General features: G+C 33.7%; 3 protein-coding genes across 6 annotated transcripts; 2 read left to right on the forward strand and 1 right to left on the reverse strand.

Annotated features, from left to right (window-relative positions):
• The first annotated feature begins 6,680 nt into the window (after positions 1-6,680).
• Positions 6,681-11,637, forward strand: LOC114418025. The gene is made up of 9 exons (XM_028383150.1): positions 6,681-7,018; positions 7,459-7,683; positions 7,822-7,924; positions 9,314-9,393; positions 9,485-9,562; positions 9,705-9,796; positions 10,505-10,616; positions 10,979-11,104; positions 11,196-11,637. The coding sequence occupies exons 1-9, from the start codon at positions 6,806-6,808 to the stop codon at positions 11,310-11,312; spliced, it is 1,146 nt and encodes a 381-aa protein (XP_028238951.1). The 5' UTR covers positions 6,681-6,805; the 3' UTR covers positions 11,313-11,637.
• Positions 11,638-12,759: 1,122 nt separating this feature from the next.
• Positions 12,760-15,853, forward strand: LOC114418026 (F-box/kelch-repeat protein At1g51550-like). Its single transcript, XM_028383151.1, has 2 exons — positions 12,760-13,510; positions 14,674-15,853. The coding sequence occupies exons 1-2, from the start codon at positions 13,096-13,098 to the stop codon at positions 15,645-15,647; spliced, it is 1,389 nt and encodes a 462-aa protein (XP_028238952.1). The 5' UTR covers positions 12,760-13,095; the 3' UTR covers positions 15,648-15,853.
• A 1,098-nt stretch (positions 15,854-16,951) lies between these two features.
• LOC114418027 (uncharacterized membrane protein At1g16860-like) lies at positions 16,952-22,647 on the reverse strand. Of its 4 annotated transcripts, XM_028383155.1 has the most exons (6): positions 22,441-22,647; positions 20,202-20,909; positions 19,930-20,051; positions 18,926-19,081; positions 17,697-17,908; positions 16,952-17,449 (listed from the first exon to the last, which is right to left on the reverse strand). In XM_028383155.1, the coding sequence occupies exons 2-6, from the start codon at positions 20,821-20,823 to the stop codon at positions 17,257-17,259; spliced, it is 1,305 nt and encodes a 434-aa protein (XP_028238956.1). In that variant the 5' UTR covers positions 20,824-20,909; positions 22,441-22,647; the 3' UTR covers positions 16,952-17,256. The 4 variants fall into 4 exon arrangements, with proteins under 4 accessions (XP_028238956.1, XP_028238953.1, XP_028238955.1 ...); XM_028383152.1 differs by having other exon boundaries at positions 19,930-20,909; XM_028383154.1 differs by having other exon boundaries at positions 19,930-20,909; positions 22,437-22,647.
• Positions 22,648-25,415: the final 2,768 nt, after the last annotated feature.

Raw genomic sequence — 25,415 nt, forward strand, 5'->3', positions numbered from 1 at the left:
ATTTTCTTTTATAACATGTTTTTCTCCCATCATATTCGCATGGAAATATGAAAAAGTTATTGTCTGATATACATGTACTTCTATTTCTATTTATATTTCAATTGTTTCAAATTTTAAAAAATTATTTTCAGAAATATTAAAATGCAACCAAACGCCCGCGCGCGCATATATATATATATTAAAAATACCCAAAGATGATATTCCTATAATATATTTCTAGGGATAACAATTCCATAAATGGAAAAAAATTCGGGTGTGTAATAACTTAAAACCGTAAAACAAATGTTTTATAATTTATTTCATCCAGTCCTTTTGTATTTTTAATGATTTGTATCTTTTATTAATTTTTCGTCAGCATTAATTCTTGTTGTTCATTTTTCAATTTCACTAGCAGTATACTAGATACTGAACCCGTGCGATGAACCGGACAAGAAATTATAAGAGTATAATTTATATTTTTATAGAATAATATTTTATTTTTTTATGTAAATTAAAAACGCTAAGATGATGATATTTTGATAAAGTAAGATGATGCATTTGATCAAGACCCATATTGTTGTCTAAAAAGATTGGAGACAAAATCTTAATATAGAAACTGATCTTTAAAATCGCAACACTCTTTCAGTTTTAGATCCAACCGTAGCTTGGTTTCTTGATATGCATTCATAACCCCTATTTGACCTAAGAATTAGTCGCACCATAATCAAATAAATGCGTCACAAATTTGATTAAATTACACTACCCAACATTCTTAATGAAAAAATGATTACCATTGAATGTTTTCAGCCTACACAGATGTAAAATAACTAACATAGTGTCATGTTTTTTTTTTTTTTGGGTAGATATTAATGCATTTCCTTGTCAAATTATCCCCCATAAAGTATAAATTACCATTTTATTGTAATAACGTAAACAAATTAATTTAATCTTTTCAAAATTGTGATATTGAATTGACTATAGTTTTTGACATTATAAGATATAGGATAGGATGTCTGCATCAAAGTATACTTTTTTTATTACCATTATAATTAAGTTTTTTTTTTTTTCATATCTATATACATGTCCTCTATACAAAGCCTTATTAATATCATTCCTCTATACGCCATGTCTTTTAGAGCATAGACCCGTGCATGCAGAGAGTGAGTTTTTGAGCTTTTTTTAGGTTTGTATAAAATGTATATTGACAAATTTTTTTAATTTTTTTATTATTGAAAATAAATTCCTAATCACGTTTCCAATTCTTAGTATTAAATAATATAGGACAAATATTCTTAAATACTTTTACAAAGTATAATATTAAATTTTTTAAAGCATCCCTCAATATAAACCAATGAAGCGTTTTTTTTTTCCAATTAAAAAGTTTATACAAACCGAAATAATAAACCGCCCAGGCATGCATTCAAATCCATTTTGTTCCAATATTTGTTAAAAACACATAAAACGTCAGAAGCAAAAGTCCAAAAATACTTGGAAGTATAAAGTATCAAGAAACAATATTCTTAAACTTTTTTTTAACATATGTCTTGGTTGGTTTCATTCCTTGCGACTCCCAAATAAACACGACAATTCCTTATTGTTCTATAAAATGCCCTCCCTTTTTCTGATCTTTTCCAAATCCGGTTAGCACACACAAATTGTTATGACCTGGCAATTAATAAATCCAATATTTATATGAACATACACTAGTAATAACAAAAGAAAAATAACACACAAATACCGTTGATGCACGATTATTTTCTACTCTTTAGTTCCCGTTGAAGATAACACAATTAATTATCTTCATCATCATCTAGTACATTAATTGGAGGAGAAACAATAGTGAGTTTAGAATGCAAGGAATGAACATTCTGTTGGTAAATATTTGTGTTTTAATTTAAAATTTATAAATATATATTAATTCTATTTTATAAAATAATATTTATTTTAGATTCTCTTGAGATTTTGTTTTAATGAGTCAAACTAGTTTGTTATATTTGTTGTGACAACTGTAGGTTGGTTTTCCAACGGTCATATTTCTAACGGTCATATTTTGTTGTTGCAAAATGCCTATATATATCTCTTTCCTCTTTTCTAGAAATGACAGACATGAGAGCTCTGGTTTCTTTCTGCCAAAAATTTATCTCTTTCTTTTCCTATACAAAACTTAATTTTTGTGAGAGCAAGAGCATTGGTGTTCATAAGGTTCGGGGATCCTTTCGCTGCACACGATCGGAACCAACGGGTTCTCGTATCTTGGGAGAGGAGCGCAATCAAATTTTCTTACCCGTGCAGTGGGGGCGTTTTCTCTCTAAGGATAGCGTTTACGCGCTTCAACCCAGGCTATTTAATTCTTTCCCTTGATTTAATTTTTCCTTGTGCTCATTGTATGATATAATGCATTATTTATGTGTTGTCAATTAAATTTATTTTGCTACGGTTATTTTGTTATTTAATTCAAGACTGTGCATCTTCTTCGGATATTTATTTTCTTTCATTTTTTGTTTTATTTTCCAACAGTCTTAGAGAGAAAATCGTTATCAATTTCTTCTTGCATAGTCTTTTCTACAGTAGCATTCTATTTTACCAAAATATCTGTCATGAATATGATTGACTCCCCTTTTAGTAAGTCTGAAAAATTAATGGATAAAGACACAATGTATTATGCTTTATTAAAAATGTTTTATTATATTATTTCATTTCCTTAAATTTTACATTAGTGAGAAATTGTTGAAAAATATTTTCTTATAATTTGAGATTTACAATATATTTTCTTCACTAATGGTGGTTTTGAAGAGAAAATGCTTTTAGAATTAGTTTATGTGAAAAACTAAAAGCATACTTCTAATTTCATTCCTATATGATTAGAAAGCTATCTTTTACTTGGTCAAATTATCCTGTGAACACAAGTCTTTAAAATCAGGACATTTGTTGTTTGGTTTTTAATTTTTATTGTTTAACGTTATGATTACTACTGCAAGTATTTTGTTGTTACATGTTGACTGATTGTCTCTTTATTTATAACTCATTGATAAAATATAAGCCTGTGAAAATATAACACACAAAAATAATAAAATAAATACTTTGGTGAAACTTTATATTTTGCATGTCGTATTCTTAAAAGAGTACCTTATAAACAAAAAAAAAATCTTTATGAGCTATGGAGAAAAAGAACCAAATTTGAAATATCTTAAAGTGTGGGGGTGTCTAGTAAAGGTTAATATCCCTATTAATAAGAAAAGGAAAATAAAAAAAAATATTAATTATATTTTGTTGGATATTTTTTACATAATACTACTTATAGATTTTTAGTTATTAATTCAGAGGTATCTAAAATTTCTAATGGTACTATTATGGAGTCTAGAGATGTGACTTTCTTTGAAAATATTTTTTCTTCAAAAATAAATTGTTAAATCTTTGTATGGTTTGAAATAAGCTCCAAAGCATTGACACAAAAGTTTGATTAAGTCATTCTTTTGTATGATTTTCAAATTAATGATAGTGATAAATGTGTGTATGTGAAACAATTTGATGATAATGGATGCGTCATTTTATGTTTGTATCTGGATGACATATTGATATTTTGTATGATGTGAATTTTTTTCTTGTCTAGAAATTTTGATATGAAAGACCTTGGTTGTGTATATGTGATTTTGGGTATTAAGCTTATAAAGAAAAATGATGGCATGATTTTAACCCAATCACACTATGTTGAAAAGTTGTTGAAGAAGTTTAATTATTTTGATGTGAAACCTGTTTCTATTCCTTATGACTCATCCATCAAGCTAAAGAAAAATTTGGGTAAAGGAATTTCTTCACATAAATATTCTCAAATTATCGGTTCTTTGTTGCATTTGACAAACTTCTCTAGGCCTGACATTGCATATGCAGTTGGTAGATTAGGAAGTAATTGAGGGGTTTAGTGATGCAAATTGGATTTCTGATTCTGATGAAACAAAATCAACAAGTGGTTATGTTTTTAGTTCAGCTAGTGGTGCAGTATCATGGAAATCTGCTAAACAAACTATTATTTCACGTTCTACCATGAAAGAAAAAATTATTGCTTTAAATACTGCTATTAGTGAGGCTGAATTTCTTAAAAATGTATTATGTGATTTGTCATTGTTAAATAAGCCTATACCTCCAATTTCAATGCATTGTGATAGTCAAATTGCTATATCTAAAGTGACAAGCAAAATTTTAATGAAAAAAGAAGACACTTAAGAGTGAGACATAAGTCTATAAGAAATTTGATTTCTCATGATGTCATTTCTCTTGACTTTGTTAGGTCAAAAAATAATATTGCGGATCCGCTTACAAAAAGGTTGACATGTCAACAAGTATTTGAGTCGTCGAGGGGAATGAGATTAAAGCCCATTATTTAGTTACAACAATGGACACCCGTCTCCGTGTGATTGGTGATCCCATGAATGGAGTTCAACGGGTAACAACGAAATTGTTTGTTGACTAAAGTACACCAAAAATGAAATTTGGCGGAGTTGTTCCGTTTCTCATTCCTATGACGAGGTGTATTATAAATTGTGGCAATATTAAGGTTGAGGTATTTATATATGTGTATTTTTGGTATAAAAAAAAATACCTCTTAATGAATCCGATGACAATTATTGTAGGGGTGGGGGTCACAACCCACTCTTTGAGGATTCACCTAGTGAGTGTGGTGGTGGGGCCGCCACTGTGAGATATGAGTTAATCTCTAAAGGACACTCACGAAACAAGATACAAGCGCAAGGCCGTGTAACGCGCTACCACTGATTAGAACCTAATTGAACGTCAATATTGTAGGGGTTGTGTACTAAAGTCCGGTTAAAGAATATGTAGTTCAAGACAATCAAGTCACTACATTTTTCTCGGATGGAAGTTCATAAACACTAGGTATAAGGCTCAAACCCGGAAGGTTCCTTATACCGAAATACAATATCACATGCTTTTACTCTTATGTTTTTATACAAATTATCTTTTAGAAAATATATTTTAAAATTTTAAATTATGTGGGGGAATGTTGGTAAATATTTGTGTTTTAATTTAAAATTTATAAATATATATTAATTCTATTTTATAAAATAATATTTATTTTAGATTCTCTTGAGATTTTGTTTTAATGAGTCAAACTAGTTTGTTATATTTGTTGTGACAACTGTAGGTTGGTTTTCCAACGGTCATATTTCTAACGGTCATATTTTGTTGTTGCAAAATGCCTATATATATCTCTTTCCTCTTTTCTAGAAATGACAGACATGAGAGCTCTGGTTTCTTTCTGCCAAAAATTTATCTCTTTCTTTTCCTATACAAAACTTAATTTTTGTGAGAGCAAGAGCATTGGTGTTCATAAGGTTCGGGGATCCTTTCGCTGCACACGATCGGAACCAACGGGTTCTCGTATCTTGGGAGAGGAGCGCAATCAAATTTTCTTACCCGCGCAGTGGGGGCGTTTTCTCTCTAAGGATAGCGTTTACGCGCTTCAACCCAGGCTATTTAATTCTTTCCCTTGATTTAATTTTTCCTTGTGCTCATTGTATGATATAATGCATTATTTATGTGTTGTCAATTAAATTTATTTTGCTACGATTATTTTGTTATTTAATTCAAGACTGTGCATCTTCTTCGTATATTATTTTCCTTCATTTTTTGTTTTATTTTCCAACACATTCTACCTCTATCATAATCTTAAATGTATTTAAATAATACATCCTTATCCAACCACCATCACGCAAAATATACTATCTCTTAATTTGCATCCAGCCATTAGTAGAGTATAATAATCCATAATTTTTCTCAACACAAACATCTATTATATTGTCACATGTGTTTCAACATATCTTCTTAATAATTTATAGTAAACAACCGTGATATTCTACCATAAGCAGTATCAATACATAGAAAAGACACAAATCAAACTCACAAATACACAAATCATCCTTCTTAGTTTTTGATGATGATCCTCCTCTTGTCATCAATACATAGTCGTTATCAAAGATAAAGAGAACACATTAGAAAAGACACCCGAAGTGATGCGTCCAAATCTTTTATATGAAATTAATTGAGCTGAAAGAAGGACTATAGTAAACAAAGCCTTTAAGAGGAACATGAAACGTAAAATTTAAGCACACGTGTAGAATAAAAATAAAATGCACACGTATAACTTCCAAATATAGTATCTTATAAATAAGTCATAATGGTTTAATTGGTAACGAAACAATGCATATTATTGGTTTAATTTATTTATTTTATTATTAGTTCTATCTTACAAATTTCAGTGAAAATAATAATTAAGCAGTATCAACTTAATTATACATACTTAATTAATAATATATTTCAACAAATACTGTATATATTATCCTATACTTTTGACTTTCTGTCTTTTATTTTTTGTAATAATTTAAAAATGATAAAATAACGAGAGATTTGTTACAAAAGATAGAAAACCTGCAGACTTTTGTAAAATTTTAAAAATAATCAGTTTTCAGTTTATTATAATAAACAAATCTTTTTTTTTTTTTTTTAAAGTTTAACCAAACTCAGTGGTATTGGGGGGTGAGAGTTGGAAGTGGTATTTGAGTTGGCAAAGCAAAAGCGATGGCAATCTCAATCTGAATTAATCTCATTCTTCAGCCCACAGAGTCACCAATCTAATCTAATCTGAGTAAAATTGGATTCGAAATGAACAGAGGGACAAATAAAGGAATATTATTGTATTGTATATATATCATTGTCAACCTCAACCTCTCTATACGCTAATTAAGGTTTATTACAATACAATAGCATCCATTGTCGGATTCTTTTTCCTTTCCCAAAACTAACTCAAACTTCTATGGAAGCACTCTCCTTCATCCCCAAAGACTCTTGCTCACTTCTCCTTCGCCCTCCTTCTTCTTCCTCTGTCAGAACAGCGCCGCCACTTGCTTTCTTCAAAACCACCCAACACTCTCACTCGCACCTTCTCCGTCTTCGCGTTTCTGCTCTCCCAAACACCGACGCCGCCGATGAACCCACCAACGACTTCACCTTGGCGTCTCAACCTCTGGTTCTTTATTCCTCCCTTCCTTTTTTACCATACATACCGTAAAATCAATTTCAAACCTTTAGACTTTGGAATTGGAGGTGGTGCCCTTTCTCAATATATATATATATATTTTTTATTAAGCCACTCTCCTTCTTAAACCCTATTCACTATTCTATTCTGCTTATTATTTTTGCGCATTTTAATCAACTTGTTCCAAAACGAGATCATGATACTCATGGCTTATGTGTCTTTCATTAGGAATTAAATTTTCATCTCCAAACCGAATTCCCTCTCTTTAAGTTTCATGTTGTTTTTACTTGACAGTTCATGGAAATTTCACAACAATAGTCAATAGGGTCGTTGATTGGTCATTTCTTTTTTGCTCTTATCTTATGCATCCTAATCAACAGATATGTTATCTTTGACTTTTCACTTAGTTTGGTGCCCTTTCCATTGTGAAGGAAAATTTAAGCCATTCCGAGACCGAGAGTTCCGAAGATGATCAAGATGCGCCGTCACAAATGGGCATGTCGTGGTCAACGATCACAGCCCCAGCTGGAAGTGGATCGGGTGGTGGCACCAGGGCTGGACTTTTCAGAACACCCATTTCTGGTGGCGTGCAGAGTGCCACCTCAGCTCACGGTTTACCTAGACCGGCTTTAGCAGTACGCAATTTGATGGAGCAGGTAAGCTGCTGGTGTTTGTTTATGGCAAAACTTTGAATTTGTTTTTGTATATTCAACTGTATAACTGAATCTAGCACAATTAACTTCTTGGATTCCCTTTTATTAATTTTTCGTTGCCTTTTCCTTCTATAATTCAAGGCAAGATTTGCTCATTTGTGCACTGTAATGTCTCGTATGCACCACCGACGAGAAGGTTATCCATTTGGTTCTCTGGTTGATTTTGCACCAGACTCAACGGGTCGTAAGTCAACAATTCTTCATTTGCTTGATTAGTTACTTCCATTCAGTCATGAATATTTGATTCACTTATGGATTTTAGTGCCTAGTTGTTTATCCATTGTTCAAATAGGAGATTAAGTTAGGAGTTCTGCCCCAAGGTCCATATGTGTCACAATCATGATAATAAATATTTGATGGACTCAGCTAAGTTGATCGGGTAGAGATAATTAAATTGTTGTAAATTGGGCATGCATTATAGATGTTTCCCATCTAGTTTTGATCTTTGCTGAGAAATGAGTGAGAATATGATAGGAACTCAAAATTAGGATATAAAATAGGGAGACCAAGCACCTTACAAACAGAAGTAGCCCTCTGTTAGTACTAAAATATAGAAGAAAACAGGAAGATAACTATGGAGATTGTGCAGCAGAACAGAATACTTCATCAGTTCAGCCCACCCGAGCCTTTCCACCTCACTCAATTCTTACTTATCTGTTACACTTTTCCTTCCCCCTTTTTACCCCCTGGCCCACAGTTCAGGTACCACCACTCAACATGTGACAGCTATCTGTGTTGTTACAGCCTTCCCACCCTCTAATCAATGTTTTAAAAATCAGACCAGTCATGGAAGGCTGAAGACATTTGCTGTTCTGATTGTGGTTGAAATGTACATAATTCAATATATATTTAATATTATATAACATAATAAGTAATAAACTAATATAAACTCACAAGAAATATAGTTAGGTAAAATTTTAAATTAGCTTAAAATGACTGTATTATTTATCTTGCAAGGTAATGAAAAGCTAACGTTTCATACGTGACCTTTATATGTTGGCAGTGGACCTTGTTTGGCCAAACAAATATTTTAGTTGAATTAAAAATTGAAAAAATCAAAACAACCAGTTCATACTACCAGTTTTCTGAACCAGCTGGTCTATTGTTTTTAATCTGTGCTTCTATCGGACTCTTCCCTTGACATCTTCTCTGCAGTGGGCATTCTTCCATTTTCTCCAATTCCCCTCCCGCTTCTCCATTCTTACATATGCAGCCCATCACTTCTATTTAGCCCATCTTTCTTTTTGTAGCATAACATGTGCTATGAGTAAGAGCATGTGGGGACTGAGGAATGAGAATGAGATTCATGTTCCTGCTTTAGTTGGAATATGGGCATGAATTACAGAATATTCAAATCTAATTGATAATTGTAGATACTACATAAACATAAAGAAAATAAAGAGTACATAAAAGATGCACAGTCCACCTCAAGATTCATGTGTTATAAAGTGCTCCTTGATTCATATCTGCTGTCTGTCTCATGATGACCAGTGTTAATTGTGGAACACTTATGGTTTGCTTGTCTGTTTGTAGTGTTTATCTATAAATCATGCCTTATACTCTTCATTTGTAGATCCAATATTTTCATTTTCTCCTCTTGCAATTCACACAAGGAATTTGTTGGCTGACCCAAGATGCACACTGGTTGTCCAGGTTTGCAATTTGACATTTCTCATCTAAACTTTTAGACTTCTGATTCTTGTTTTTCTCCATTTTGGGTTTTATTGACAGTTATATTTATTAGATACCTGGATGGAGTGGCTTGTCCAATGCAAGGGTAACTATTTTTGGGGATGTCTATCCACTTCCAGAAGATCAACAGGTTGTTTGCTGATTAATTTGTTTTTGTGGATCAGCTAATGTGCACTTGTTTGTACCTTTAGTTATTCATATAGAGATACTTTTTAGTTAGAGGTTTATTTGTACATGTCATGATATCTATTTGACTATTTGTACACTAACAGGAATGGGCTCATAAGCAGTATATTGCGAAACATCAACAGGGTCCTTCTCAACAATGGGGCAACTTCTACTATTTTAGGATGCAGAATATAAGGTTGGCTTCTTTCCAGCTATACATAAATGGGATATATCTAGTAATTTTTTCTTAAAAAAATTATTTTATATAGTGAGAGGAGTAAATCTTGATCATACAATCATACATAGATGATCAAGATTATGTGGTCAATATTAAAGACTACTTAAAATCACACGATCACATAAAGTCATGTGACTTGTTAAAAAATCACATGACTTTTGAGTTTTAATATTGATCATTCGTTATGAGATTTAATAGTCAATATTTGTTCCTCTCACTTTCACATAAAAATGGCCCTCTAATTTGATATATTGCCTACACTCTCCTTCACACACACAAGCAGCTACTGCCAAGTTGATTGTATTGAATGAATAATCTTTTGAGCAAATTCTCTTGCATATTTTTGGGGCATTTTACCTGGGCCTGGTTTATAAGTGTCAATATTTGTCGAAGAACCCAATATCCTAGATTTTGACAAGACAAATAGTTTTTTTTATGTTGATTTACGAAACAATCATATTTTGGGTACTTGGTGAAGCATCAATAACATGCTCAGGTCTTTTGTATCCTTTTGAATTTTTCATAAAAAATATTGTTCCTTAAGAAAAAATATAGTGCTTGCGAACAACAGAATCCATCAAGAATTGGGAAATTAAAATTCATCATGTCATTTGGTACTATCATTATCAACCTGCATAGCTAATTTAATCAGTTCATTATTGGCAGGGACATATATTTCATTGGAGGCTTTGGTACTGTTGCTTGGGTGGATGTAAAGGAATATGAAACCCTTCAACCTGATAAGATTGCAGTCGATGGTGGTGAACAGTATTTAAAGGTGAAATTTCTGATTTCTTATTCTACAAAGGGAGTTAAAGGAAATAATTTCTTGTGTAGGCAAAAGTAAATAATCTTATTTTAAAAACAATTTTATATGCTAAAATTGTTTCTCTCTTCTCCCACATTTTAGAAGAAACTTATGGGATTGGTTTGGATGGGGCATCCTAATTTTTTTTGGCCTAGTAGTTGGAGATGGATGTATAACATGTTGGCACATTCGAGGCCTTAATTGGGGTTGGTTTTGTGGGGGTTCCTAGTTGACCCCAGTACTTTCCCTTGTGTATTACTTATTGATCGATTATGTAAACCTGCCCTAGAGTTATATCACGTCATTGCTTGGCTTTATGTTTGAAATAATAGGAACTCAATGCTATCTTCTCAAAGCCCCTAAAGAAGCTTCTATCTAATGAGACCGAGGTAGATGACGCTGCACTCATATCTATAGACAGCAAAGGAACTGATATTAGGGTCCGTCAAGGTGCCCAGGTATGTTTTTTTGACATTAGTTAGATTTGGCTTTCTAATTCTAATATTTCTAGCTGCTGTCTGTATCATTTATTTGAGGTCTTGTATGCAGTTCAACATTCAGAGGATATCATTTGATGAAGGACAGAGTGTAGAAACATTGGAAGAAGCTAAAGCTGCTCTTCGGAAATTAATACACAAAGGAAAAGTGTACAATTTGCAGAAATAAGATGTTGGATGTCCTCTTCCCCTTTGACTAGAGTAGACAACAAGATATGGAACCATGCGAGTTTCTAATCGGACTTTAGAATGGTTAATTTTATACATTTTGCCTGGTTGACATGCACCAGACAGTGTATTATATCCATGCATCTGCAAGCATATTTGCTAAAGTCTGATCGTGAGAGGACTTTTTGTGGGCTATACCACCATAGTCAAACTAGAAATAATATATCAGAACTCAATAAATAATAGTATGCTTCTCCCCCCTAAATTCCTCACTTGAATTCCCCTTCCATGCGTGGACTGTAAAATGCCAGCCAAGTTTGATTTAAGTTTGCGTGCTGTATTAGCTGATAGTAAACAATAATCTCAGATTTATAAATAAAACACTCCGCTAATTTCTTAATCAAATGAACATTCATTATCTTTCTACTGGAGAAAGAGATATTTGTAACCTTTTAGCAAGTAATAAAAAGGTACAAACATTTTTTTTTAAAGATTAGAGTTAGAAACAGGTAGCTCACGTTTGGAAATTTTATATTATTATTTTAAAAAAAATATTTTGAAAAATATTTCTTTTTGGTCTTAAAAAAAATTAAAAATTCAAACATGATACATGCACTTGACACATTCTTTATTTCAGATTGAAATTATGTATTTATTATTTTGTCTCAATTAAAAGGTGATAAATAGTTAAAAAAAAGTAAAATTAACGTTGGTTTTCGTAGAGTAAAATTTCTCACGGTTGAATAAATGAGAAAACAGAGGAAGGGTTGATTTTAACCCAATAAAAAATAACTTTTTTTTACATCTTTCTTAAAATACTTACTTATCCAAAATTCAATATTTAATAAAAAAAATATAATTTAGTATTCAAGAAAAGAATATATATTTTTTCTTTTCACTTACTTATTTATTTCATATTTCTTTTATACTAAATAACTCTTAAAATTTACTCCTTTTTTAGTCACTTTCTTTTTGTTCATATCCTTTTCAATCTACACTCTTTCCATTTTCTTTTTCAAACCAAATAGAGTACTTATTTAAAAGAAGGAATGTACAGTATATATGTCATAGATTTTTTTTTTTGGACAGCATATGTATGTATGTCATAGATGGGAACCACAGTTTCCGTTAATTGAACAATGTGGAAGTTAGTTATGCATTCGGATGCAGAGTGAAGACAAAGAAAGTGGACACGTAATGTAGTTGACTGAACGAACCACACTCAGTAGAATTGTGGTGAAGCAAAAGCCTCCTAATCCTATGTAATAGTAATAATAAGCACGAAGGTCTTTTGCCTGTGCCTGGATCATTACCATTATTTTATTGTAATATAATAATATGCACGATGATGATTATATTATTATTATTATTATTATTTTTTATTTAGATACTTTTGATTCATTCTTTCTTTTTGGTTGTCTTGTCCAGATAGATAACAAACATGACATGGCATGGTAGCCAAGCCAAGACATGTTGAAACAAAAGGCAAGGCTCATAATTTCACATACACGACAAACCAAATGGGCACCCCACTCACCCTCAATCTCTTTCCACATCACCATTTTTACCATTTCCTTCAACTTCAACCCATCCGTCACACAGTCACAAACAACACATTCATTCATTTTACCAATTACCAATTACCAATTACCAATTACCAATTATCTCTCTCTCTCACCAGCATGTCATTTGCCTCAAACAAACCCTTTCCTTCTCTTGCTCTCCCTGCATCCATATAAAAATAACACCACCTGGTTGTTTTGTTTTGTTCCAATCCAAGAAGCATGGAAGAGTCTGAGGGTAGTACAAGTGGGAATCACAGTTACAGCAGCTGTGGATCACCAATCAGCAACATGGCTCAAGACTACCTCTTTACTATTCTCCTCCTCCTCCCCATAGATGCAATCCTCTCCCTATCCATCACTTGCAAGAGATTCAGGGCTCTCACTTCCTCACACACTCTATGGAAATCTTTGTGCAAAAGGGACTTGGGTTCCACTTGTGTTGACTCACTTTCCAGTAACAACCAGCATCGTCACTTCCCTTGGATGAGGCTCTACAAGCAAGTCTCTCAGATGGATTCTGTTTGCTGTCATAAACTACTTGTGTCAGATTTGGATTTCCCTGCAGCCAGAGCTTCTCACTCTCTCAACTTTGTCTCCGACTGTCTTGTCTTGTTTGGTGGCGGCTGTGAGGGAGGTTCGTTCGTTTCTCTCCATCTTTCTTCTTTTATTCCTCACCTCATCAACAAAATTGGATTCGGTTACTATTATCTCATCATGTCTGTCCCCTAAGATGGAGAAAAGGGAGACAAGTTCTGTCCTTTCCCCCACTACAAAAGGAATCCAATTCAACACTAAATTATTAAACTAACCCAATTTTGTACGGCATTATTATGCCATATGTAACATTCAATTGAGCCATCTAACTATTACATCTTCCACTATTTTAGTTGGTTGGTACTTGTTTAGGTGATCGGCCTTATATTTAAGGATGACGTGAGTTCGTTATTTTTTTTTTTTTATTGTCAAGTTTGATTATCATGTACCATATTTTATCAATTGAAAGAGTTAATTGTATATATTGGGCTTTCTTCTTTACAACAATTAATATCATAAAGCATGTCAACTTACCCTGAACACTTCAGGTCAGCGTGCCCATGAAACTAGAACCATCTCCCTCCTTTGCTCTCTCTTCTCCATTCACTAATTATTTATGACTGCTTTTTTCTGTTGCATTTTATGTGCAAATTGAAAAGAAAGAGACTCCAAAAAGTTTACCTTCATGACATCTACTAGTGTTTCCATCCCTTACTAGTGACCGCTTGATGAAGAAATCAATGAAATAGTGAAAGGGAACTATTGACTAAGCAAACACTATATATAATAGGCCACATTCTATTTGTTGCAAGTCGGTAGAGCCTCTCCTTGTTATGAACTGTAATGTTTTTTTTTTTTTAGTATGTTTGGATAAACTTTTTCACAAGTACTCATAGGAGAAGAAAATAAAAAGAAAAAATGAAACAAATTTTTCCATAAACTAAAATTAACTTATACATAAGCTAAGCTGATTAATTCGTAGAAGTCTTCTCATATTAGTTTCTCCCAAAGTTGAATTTTAACTTACACATAAAATTTTAGCTTATGAAAAAGATTATTTTATTTTTTCTTATTTTATTCTGGTTCACTTTTAAAACCCAAGTTCTACTCTGCCAGATAGAATACTGTTTATTTTATGAAGCATTCTACCTGAATACTGTTTATTTTTCCATTCAGAGAAAGTTTCTATTTCTCTTGACTAAAGTGTAACTGTTACCTTGTAATATCTTTGTTCCTTGCTTTTTTGTTATTATTGTTATTTAGGACGACATCTTGATGACACGTGGGTGGCATACATTGGCAATGATTTCCGGAGAATGTTGAAATGGCAGACAGTCCATTCAGGCATTCCAAGTGGGAGATTTGGGCATACATGTGTGGAGATGGGTGATTATCTTGTTCTCTTTGGAGGAATCAACGACCGTGGCAACCGTAAAAACGATACATGGTTGGGGCATGTCATGTTCAATGAAAACAACGGTGTAACATTTTCATGGAAAATGCTTGATGTGGGGAATGTTGCACCGCCCTCTAGAGGGGCTCATGCTGCATGTTGTATTGATGAAAAGAGAATGATAATCCATGGAGGTATAGGGCTTAATGGCCTCCGTTTGGGGGACACATGGGTCTTGGAGATGTCAGATAGTCATTGCTTTGGTACGTGGCATGAGATTGTGGCACACCCTTCACCTCCACCACGTTCAGGACACACATTGACATGCATTGGGAGAAGCAGGACAATACTATTTGGAGGAAGAGGCTTGGGTTATGAGGTGCTTGATGATGTTTGGTTATTGGATACATACCAAGGTTATCAGAGATGGGTCCAAATAGTTTATGATTTACAAAGCATACCAGCTGGTGTTTCCCTTCCAAGAGTTGGTCACACAGCTACATTGGTTTTGGGAGGCAGGTTGCTAATTTATGGAGGAGAAGACTCATATAGACAAAGGAAAGATGATTTTTGGGTGTTAGATATCAGTGCCATCCCTTACCCTTGCATCACTCAGCAAATCACAGTGAGCTCAAAGAAAGTGTTGACAAGAATGTGGAAACGGTGGAAATCAAGTGGACATGCGGCAAATTCTCGATCATTTCACCGTGCCTGTGCAGACCGATCAGGGCGTTATGTGTATGTATTTGGTGGAATGGTGGATGGTTTTCTTCAGCCTGCTGAACCTTCTGGACTCAGGTTTGATGGGGAGCTCTTTCTTGTGGAGCTTGTGCTTCAGCTCTAGCTAGTTAATGGCTCTTTCTTGAGACCATTCATACCGTAGTGTGCACAGTATCTTCCAACTACATACCATTATCTTGTCATAGTTGCTGCTGTTATTGTGTTAGCTGCTGTAAAATAGCAGTTATATTGGTCAGTCAGTGTCAATATCTTGTATGAACTGCGACTACATAATTAGAAAGCAATGGTATGACTGTGAAGATTACCAAATCGTTTGCACTGCTTTATTGATGTTTTATTCAATGTGGTAGATTATGTTAATAATTACTTAAATGTTAAACTTGTAAAATAAAGTTGCAGCAGGCCATTAAATACAATTTTTTTAAAGCCTCAATCTAATACTTTAACCGTTAATGTTCATAGCATGATGCCGTAGTTTCACAACACAAATGCACAAAATCATGATCACATAAAACTACTAAAGTTCCCTTTAAAGGGAATTTATTATGCATGTAACACTGAGAAATTTTGTTTAGGACATTAAGATTGGAAAATTAAGATGCTTGCTATTTTTATAATAACAATACTTTATTTTCATAAAACAAAGTTTTAAAATAAAAACTCATTTGGGTTAAAATGTCACAGCATTTTAGTTTTCTTTTTAATGGCATATGTACTAGTCACTTTAAACTCAATCTTAATTTAGCCAACTAGACCTACTTCAAGAGAAAGAACTCTTCCAGCCCATTTTGATGATTCAAACACAAATCTTACTTAAAAAACAAAACTTTCTTATTACTTGATCGAACGAAAATTGGCCATATTCTTTTCTTTAATAATAAGCCTATAAGAATTACAATTAACATAAACAAAGTTCATCTGTCAACACTTCAAGAAGTTTCGAATTATAATTCGTGTTTGATACCCCTATTTTGCCTAAAATTTCAAAACATTATAAAAATTTATCTTTGAATGATTTCAATAATGTATTATAACAACGGGTTGCATAATCTTCCCACTACTAAGCGCATTTCATATTTTCTCCTTCCCGTGCAGGTGCAGATGAATGAAATATTTTTTTGTTAAGTGGTGAATTATAATAACGAAAAAGGGGAAAACAATACACATTAAATATCATATGTCTCCAAAATGAGGCATAGTTTTTTTTAATCCTTTTTTTAAAAGGCAAAATGAGTTATTAAAAAAAAAGTTCAGAATTGCTGCAAAGGGTGCAAGCAATAAGACCACGCATAAAGGCAACATGTGCCCACATTCACATCAAATTCACGTGTTTACAGTATGTCCCTTACCAGTGTAAATGTAATTGCCAAATCGACAAGGTAGAGAGAAATTCAGTGCATGAAGAAAAGATTTGCAAACACAAACAAAAATTGTATTCTATTTAGCATGTTAGCATAATCACAATATGCTCGTACAAGTAAGAATTTTTACCGCACCAAACATTAACAAACCCTAGAAGAACATCAAAACAACCAGAACTATACAACAATTTAAAGGAGAAAAAGAAGGCGGGCGCACACACAACTTTGCCATCTTAATCTATAATAATTTGTCACTATGATATTCCACCACCACTAATAATAGAGGGGAAAAGAATACTATCTAAGAACACCAATTAGAAGATGCTACAAGCACCCTCATAGCACATACTGTTAAACTGGTATCACGTCATTCTTGGATGCATCTTCACATCTTAAAACTATACCCTCAAGACTAGATGGAAAAATGCATTTGGTCCATTGGCAACCAGTAGTGATTGGATCTGGCGGAGGAACAATCATAAGCACATTCTCATTCCTCTGAACAACTCCCATTACACTTACTGTGCTTCCTTCTTTGATGTACCTGAATACAAATACCAAGTTATATTATCTGTCTCAAATCAAGACAACACTAAACCTGAAAACTATGATGCTAAATAAAATCAACAGGTTAAAACATTTTATCCACTCAGTATACAAAATTTAATTCACAATTGTCTAGCTGGTAAACCCCCAAATCAAAGCTGACACTCAATACACCCATCCAAAGACAGATCAGGTTAGTATATTCAAAAGGATCAAAATGCAGGAAAACAAGAGATAAATTTTACCCTTCTTCCAGCCGCATGATGCGGTCATCACTTGAAAGATTCCTCTCTCCCAACCACCGGAGAAACTCTGGTGAAAGCTCTTCTTTGGTTGGATTTACATTGATGAGAACTGAGTCATCAACATAAGGGGTCACTCTTGCTCCATGCCCAGTCTTAACCAGTGCCCTTAAACCAGACTGGAAATCTGAGATGTAGAAGTCAACCACGCGCCTCTGTCACATTACATACATTCTAGTCAATCAAGTGAAAAACACGTTTCCCAATAGCAATACCAGTCCCTAATCACAGACTCCCCATGGGACTTTCTTGAACCAAAAAAAAATAGCGGTCCTAAATGTAGATTCATGAATACAATTAAGTTCAATAAACACTATATAATAATAGAAAAAATGGTACAACAACCAATCAAGGGGATACAACTGTTAGGCAACCATATATAACAACATAAATAGGTCAATTTAACCTCTAGTGCCATCAAAGGACTTGAAAATAAATGTCAAAAGGGTGGATCCATCATTCAATCCACCCATGCATAAATTCAACCAATCAACAACCATTAATGCAGGGGGGGATCCATCATATTTTTTTAAACAATTGGATCAATGATGGTTATTGCAGCCGAGGCTCATTAAAGGGTCTTCTGGAAACAGTTCTCGTAAGTAGAAAATTTTTAGAGAAAGAATTTCCGTTGAGTTGACAAGTAATATATATATATATATCCATCCGTGAAAAATTATTTATGGATAGGTTGGATGGTCTCTTTTACACAAGTTATGGATTATGGATGGATCAATTTGTTTTAATACATTTCTAATGGATCATAAATGGACTAGATTTAAATTTTAACCCATCAATTTTAATCCAACACAATTTATCTATACCATCCATTTTACACTCCTGCTCAATACATCGTAACTGGCTTGGGGGTAGAGCGCCCATGTGAATACATCCTTTGCTTGGTAAACAAAATCTTGTCCAAGGTAAATTGGAATTATTTACTAAGAAGGACAATAGCATCATATTAAAAAAAAACTTCCCTTCCTTCTCCTGAACATGATAGTAAAATTAATTCAAAACAATAAATTCAACTTGAAATTTAATCAGAAGAACCATATCCTTCACTGCCACGCTCCCCGGGGCAAGAATAGAAGTAAAATTGAGCACAAGATGTCAGAGTAGAGTATTAAATTCCATAATAACTAACCCATAAAAAATACTTAGTAACTTACTTCCAGCAATCTAAGGCCCCAAGTAAGCCGACGGTGTGCAGGATTGGCAGCTTTTGAGTCCCATCCTCGATACTCATATAAACTTGTTGACGTATATACACATCTGGGAACTTTCTGGAAAGATGACTCAAGAGGCACATTACCGCAGGTAACAACCTTCAGATACCACAGCAAAACATATTTGATTACAGTCATTTAAGCTTGTATTGTAGTTATAAAAAGGATGAATAGAATGAAAAATCAATCAAGTGCAAATTTCTCATTCGCATAATTGGATGTTTATGGGGAAACTATTACTCTGGGAAGACATTGATATTAAGGCACAAGTATAGTAGTGATACTTATACAACATATGTTTATAGCATCAAGATAAGAAAGATGAGACAAAATTCTCTCATCTAAGTATCATCCAAGGCTCATTCATTATTTCAAACAGCTATAAAGAATGACTTAAAGGCTTTACATCCATGATAAATTTTTGCTCTTATTTTCTTATTTTGCTTTGCTCGCAATGATGTGATGTCTTCGGAAAAAATTAAAACAATGAAATTTCAATATTAAACAGACTCATTCATTTAAACCATACAGAAATCATGTTTGTGGAAGCACCTGATACAAATCCAAGCAGTACCATTTTACAAACCAAATGCAGGTAAGGTTATTTACTAGACGTATGTAAGTTTTTATAATTGACAAAAATCGGGGTTCGCATCAAATAAGCTTGAAGATTTTCAATCTTTCATTTATGAAAAAAAAATCACATCCTTCAAAAGCTCCTGTAAATTAAAAGAGAAGCCCCATATACTTCTAAAGCGGGAGAAGAAATTTTTTATAATTTATAATAAAAAGCAAAATCAGACTGATGCAAAGCCAGGTGAATAAGAAAAAACATATGAAATAAGTACAGCTTGATTTGATGTTAAAGAATATAGTCATAAGCCCAAGAAGTGAAGATGATCTTTCCAACAATAGCCAATAAATTCGGCAAGAGAAGCAAAACATACCCCAGAGACCTTCACGAATTGCCCATTTTTTGCAGTTCTAAGCTCAGAGTCTGGATAATGAGTAACAAAGCCCATAATAGATCTTCTTCCCCAATAAGTATTCCAAGTGAAAGATGCAGCAACTAAGCCAAAAAGAATCACAACTACAATAAGGAGAATAGCATTGTGCACTGCTCCAAGAATAAAACCACCAGCAATGAAACCCATCACAAAAAGCAGAATTAATAACCATAACACCGCCTTCGGAAAATTCCTTCTGAAGGAATCATCACCTTGACTAAGAACAGTCACAGCTTGGTTGTGAACAGCAGCAGAACCTTGAAGCTTCATAGAACCCGTCGCTTCCAAAGGACCAGACACTTTCCGAGGAGCCCCAGAAGAATTTAGTGGGCCAGATGATATGGGCCCAGATGTAATGAGACCTGTTGTAGGTAGAACGGGAGCAAGAGGTCCAGAATTTTGACGCCCAACTGGTGTAACTCCACCAGACTGAGGACCAGAAGACTTTTTAACAGGTTCCCCATGCTTATTCAGTGGCCCAGAATTTGATTTCTTCATTGAAGTCGAACCAGCCATGCCACCAGAAGTCATTGGACCTGAAGTATAGGTGGCTCGAGCAGCAGCATTAGGCTGCATAGGTCCAGAATGCGAACCAGCTCCTCCAAAAGATCCAGTCCGTGATGGAGCACCTGTTATTGGTCCAGATTTCCTAGATTTAGAGCCATCAACAGGAATATCAAACATCTTCCCCAATTCTCCAGACTTTTTTATGTCTCCACCGGTATATGGCACGGCTGTTGATGTCATTGTTGGAGTTCTTTCTTTGGGCTGCTCCGGCCGTCCTGATACGTAGAGGCCATTGCTAAGCTTATGAGATGGGATTCTAGAACCCATCTACCTTCTGTGAAAGAACTCCTGAGAACTCAGACAATAGTAATACCAGAAGTTGGTGCCGGACAAGTCAAACTGTCAAAGTGATCCTGAAAGTTGCAAAAAATGAAATCCCCAAAGGGATTGGAATTATTGTTCAATCAAAATTAGCAGTGTGCAATAAATTTCCATGTCGCCTAGTGAAAGGTAACGGAAAGCTCAATTACGACCAAATAAACCAAAACGCACGTGTAGTGATGAGCGCAAAATGTTTAGCATAAAGTTCAGCATCTTAGATCCCTAGTTGGCATAAATATTATGCGGATTGCCAATCATGGCCTTGGGAACATAACATGTCATGTTTAAAATTAACACACTCAAGGGAACACAATGTCCCAAAGGTCGCATGGGCAACCAAAGTATAAAACTAGACATTTCCCATCATGGAGCAAGCAAATCTTGTACACATCACACTTTAATCAGAAATAATTACAAAGAACCAAAGTATATGATAGTCAACTTCCTAGTATACTTCAATGCATGCACGCAACCTAAATGAAGATAAAGAGCATATCAACTCCTCATTGCCAATACCAGAAGATCAACGAACCTATAGAATGAAGAAACACCCAAAATTCTTAAATAATTACTGGCCTATATAAGAGGGCATGTCTATAAATTTTTATGCACACACATTCAATCATATAGTTTTTATCTCCTGTCCTCCCATAAACTTCATGCATCCTCCAACCAAAAGGTACATTGATTTTAAATAAACGAATGAGGGATTGCTAACACTAAAATTCTAGGATAAAATTCCAGAAGTGGAACAATTTTTAGGGCAGAAGAAGGCAAGAGAACTAGTCCGGAGTATGGACTCTGGAGCAATGAGTTGTAGTGCCTTTTTGTTTTCTCGAAAAACCCTACACTAGGAGGAAAGACAAATAAGTACGTCAACATCCATAAGAGTCAAGCCCCACTTTTTTCAAACTTGTGACAATCTGTAATCTAGGAAGCAAGAGACCCTGGATCCATTTTTCCAAATTAAAAACGGAGGAAGTAAACGGAAATTGCCGGAGGTCATACATAAGAACAAGCTGGCATTTAATTTTTGGTAGATTAAAGAATGCCCCAGGATTGAAAAATCAAATATATTATCGGAAAAAAGGAAGCTTCCACGACTATTATGGCCACCAATCAAGCATGGAAGAAAGTAATAAAAATACAGAAAAAGAAAACTTGTAGGGGAGCCTAATGATTTAGGCGGGGAAACTCACACACAGCACCGATGGGATACACATTGCGGCAGAAAAGTCAAATGTTACTGCGGAAAGTGATGAGAAAAGGCAGACCCACATGGTCATTTGAACGAGAGATCTAGAGAATGAAGTTGTGATCTCAACGCTGGGTAGAAGCAATGTGTGTAATAGTAAGAGTTCAACGTTATTCTGAAATTCAGGGGCATTTTCTCAACAAACAAAATCAGAATCCAAAATACAAAATACAAATGGAAAGAGTTCAGAAGCGTTGACGAAAAAGAGGAACACTAGAAAACAAGACGCCGAAATTCGCATTTGTTTTTGGGAGAAAAGAAGGGAAATGGAAAGGATCTATACAGAGAAAGAGAGCATAGCTACCTACCTGAAGTGAAATCTGAACGCATAATCAATTCAATAATCATCATATAATATGATGGATACAGAAGCATCCAGTCTCAGTCTAAGTGATATGAAGAGAGAAAATAAAAATAGGTTTCTGTTTCTCGCTCTCGCTCCGAGAATCTAAGGTTGTATTGCGGTGAATGAAAGGTTCAGAAGAGAGCCGCAACAAATTTGTGCCTTGTCTGATTTACCAGAGTGAGCAAATAACTTATTATTAGATAATAATATAAAATTATTTTACATTTTAGTAATTAAATGATTAATATATTGAAGTGATTGAATTGTTTAAATATTATTTGAGTGTAAATTTAACAGAAATAATTACATATGAACGAGACTTAATTTTTTCAAATTCTGAATTGGTGAGGATATTTTTCCCTGGAGAGGGTTAAAGATGATTTTTATTTAATTTTTTATATTTTGACTGCAAAATGCAATGCAATAAATTGTTCTTCAACGGGCACGGGGCAGGGCCCTACCTTTCCTAACACCTAAACTACCGCTCTTCTTCTCTATCTAATCACGGATTTCTATCTCGTATTTTGTTCTTTCCACGATACACCAATTCCCCTTTGATTAATACTAAACCTAAAATACTAGCTATTTGATCTTACTCCAAAATATTTCTTTATTTAATTAATTCTTACTATCTATAATCCAATTATTCTCCTTTCCAGTCTCTAATAATATGGTTGATGATAATTAAGATACTTATAAAAAAAATTATTCGTTTTATTATAATTCTCGTATATAACATTAATTATTTCTTATTTATATATTTTATAATATTAATGGTGAATAAAAAAATTTATAAATAAATTAATAATAATATAAGATTAATTTTATAAATTTACTATTTTTTTATTTATTTATTATTTTTCTTGATCCCTTTAAAATAATCTAAAATGACTATCATTTTGAAATAAATAAATTAATATCAAATATTTCACATTTTAACTAATAAAAAAAAGGTTCAAAGTGGTACTTGGAACATCAGTTTTCTTAATTTACATTTATATTCATGTGATTATAATCTTATTCTTATATGGTTATTCGATATATTGTACATTAGTTTTGAATTAGTTGGTTACCAAAAAAAAAAAATCCCCACATGGTTATACCAAAAAAAAAAATAGTATACCTTACAAATTAAAAATGGAAACAAATGAAATGAAACACTTTTATCGTTTCTTTTGCAAACCAAAACTAGAAAGAATAATATGTTATTGTAAATCAATGATTTTCTTGCAATTATAAACGTTTTCATCCTATTTCTATATACTCAAATCTCCATCCTATTTCCATTATTCCATATATATATATATAAGTTACTATGTATCATATTACGACTACGATCTTATCTAATCAAAATCAATTCCAACCTGTATCCACACATTGAAATTGTTTTTAAGTTGTCATGCCAATGTCTCCTCGCGACAGCCTTTGTTTACTTGCATTTCGGCTGTCCAAACAATTTTTTGGTTATCTGTTTTTTCCCGAAATTGTTTCGAGAATCATTCTATCCAAACGTTTTTAATTTTATTGCATACACTGTTTTTTTTATAAATCATACTAGAATACCAATTTTCAGAAAATCAAACACGCTTTATTTTAAGAAGGATCCAGTGGCTTGCTGAACTAAGTAGCCAAGTAACTCTTGTCTTGATTGGTGAAGGAACTCGAGGCTGATAATTTCACACATGCCCAATTTTTTTTTGCACTTGCAATTTCCTTTTCCTCTCTTTACTTATACACTTCTCCTTTTCTTTTTTTCCCCCCAAAATTACCCTTGTAAACATGCATTCTCCCTTATCACTTTCTCATTTTTATTGTTCAGGAAAAAACAGACTCCCCTTATCTGCAAATTTCCAATTGCATCATAACCCAATTGCAACATTTCAGAAAATTGAAAAATCAACAATTAAAGACAAATCACAATGACACGAAACTTGTGTCTCGTTGGTTATGTTGCAGGTGATAGCTTTCCTAACTCCTATGTCCATTAGGTTGGGGACGTGGGGTATCGGTGATTGGTTTTTTAGTGCTGTTAGTTGGTGTTGTGGAGTCCAGTTTCATGGTTTTTCAACTTGTAGCTTTTGTTTACATGTAAAGCATTAAGTATGTGCTTTTGATTGAAGCCAAGTGTTGGTTGGGGTACGATTTTGTATTTGATTGCAGATCTAGAGGCAGCAAGAATTTGTTCTTGTATGGTTCTTATAAGGTACGAATTAATAATATTGGCTTTTTTTTATAAAAAAAGAACACTTTGATAATATATGCATTCACATACTAAAATTGGATATAGTACAATTAGCCGTCGAAGCCTCTAAAACAATTGTCATGGTGATGGATCATGTAGAAAACTTGTTTTAGGTTTCCGGCATGCAGAACTTGTCGACACCTATAGTGCCATGAAGGACAATGACGGTGAGGAAAAGGCGGAGGAGGGTGACGGTGTTGTATTTTCCGACACCAACATTGTTGTTTTCCGAGTTGAATAAGTTGAATTGGATTCTCAGATGTCGCAATGTTGTATTAGATGCAGTTAATAGCAAGGGGGAGTGAGGGAGTGAACATGTAATTAGGGTTTGGGGGAGTGTGTGCTTACAAGGATAATTTAGGGTTTAAAAAAGAAAATGGGTGTGGACAAGTAAAGAAAATGGATGCCCGTTATGCAGTCGATTTGGTTCACATGGGCCTAAATACCATTATAAAGCAACAAAGATACAATATTATGTGGGGACAAAGGTTGATCTTGGCAGAAGACAATGTTGTCTCACAAGAATATAGAACGTAATTAAGTGCATATTTAATCCTCATAATCGCGTTAAAATATCAGTGTGATAATAGGAAGCTTACTATACATTAAATTCTCCAGAATCACGTTAAAATATCAGTTTGATAATAGGAAGCTATCAAGGTTCAATCAATCCAAAGATCTTTGACAAATGATGT

This window comes from Glycine soja, chromosome 7 (assembly GCF_004193775.1).
Source record: "Glycine soja cultivar W05 chromosome 7, ASM419377v2, whole genome shotgun sequence".
Classification (NCBI taxonomy): Eukaryota; Viridiplantae; Streptophyta; class Magnoliopsida; order Fabales; family Fabaceae; genus Glycine; species Glycine soja.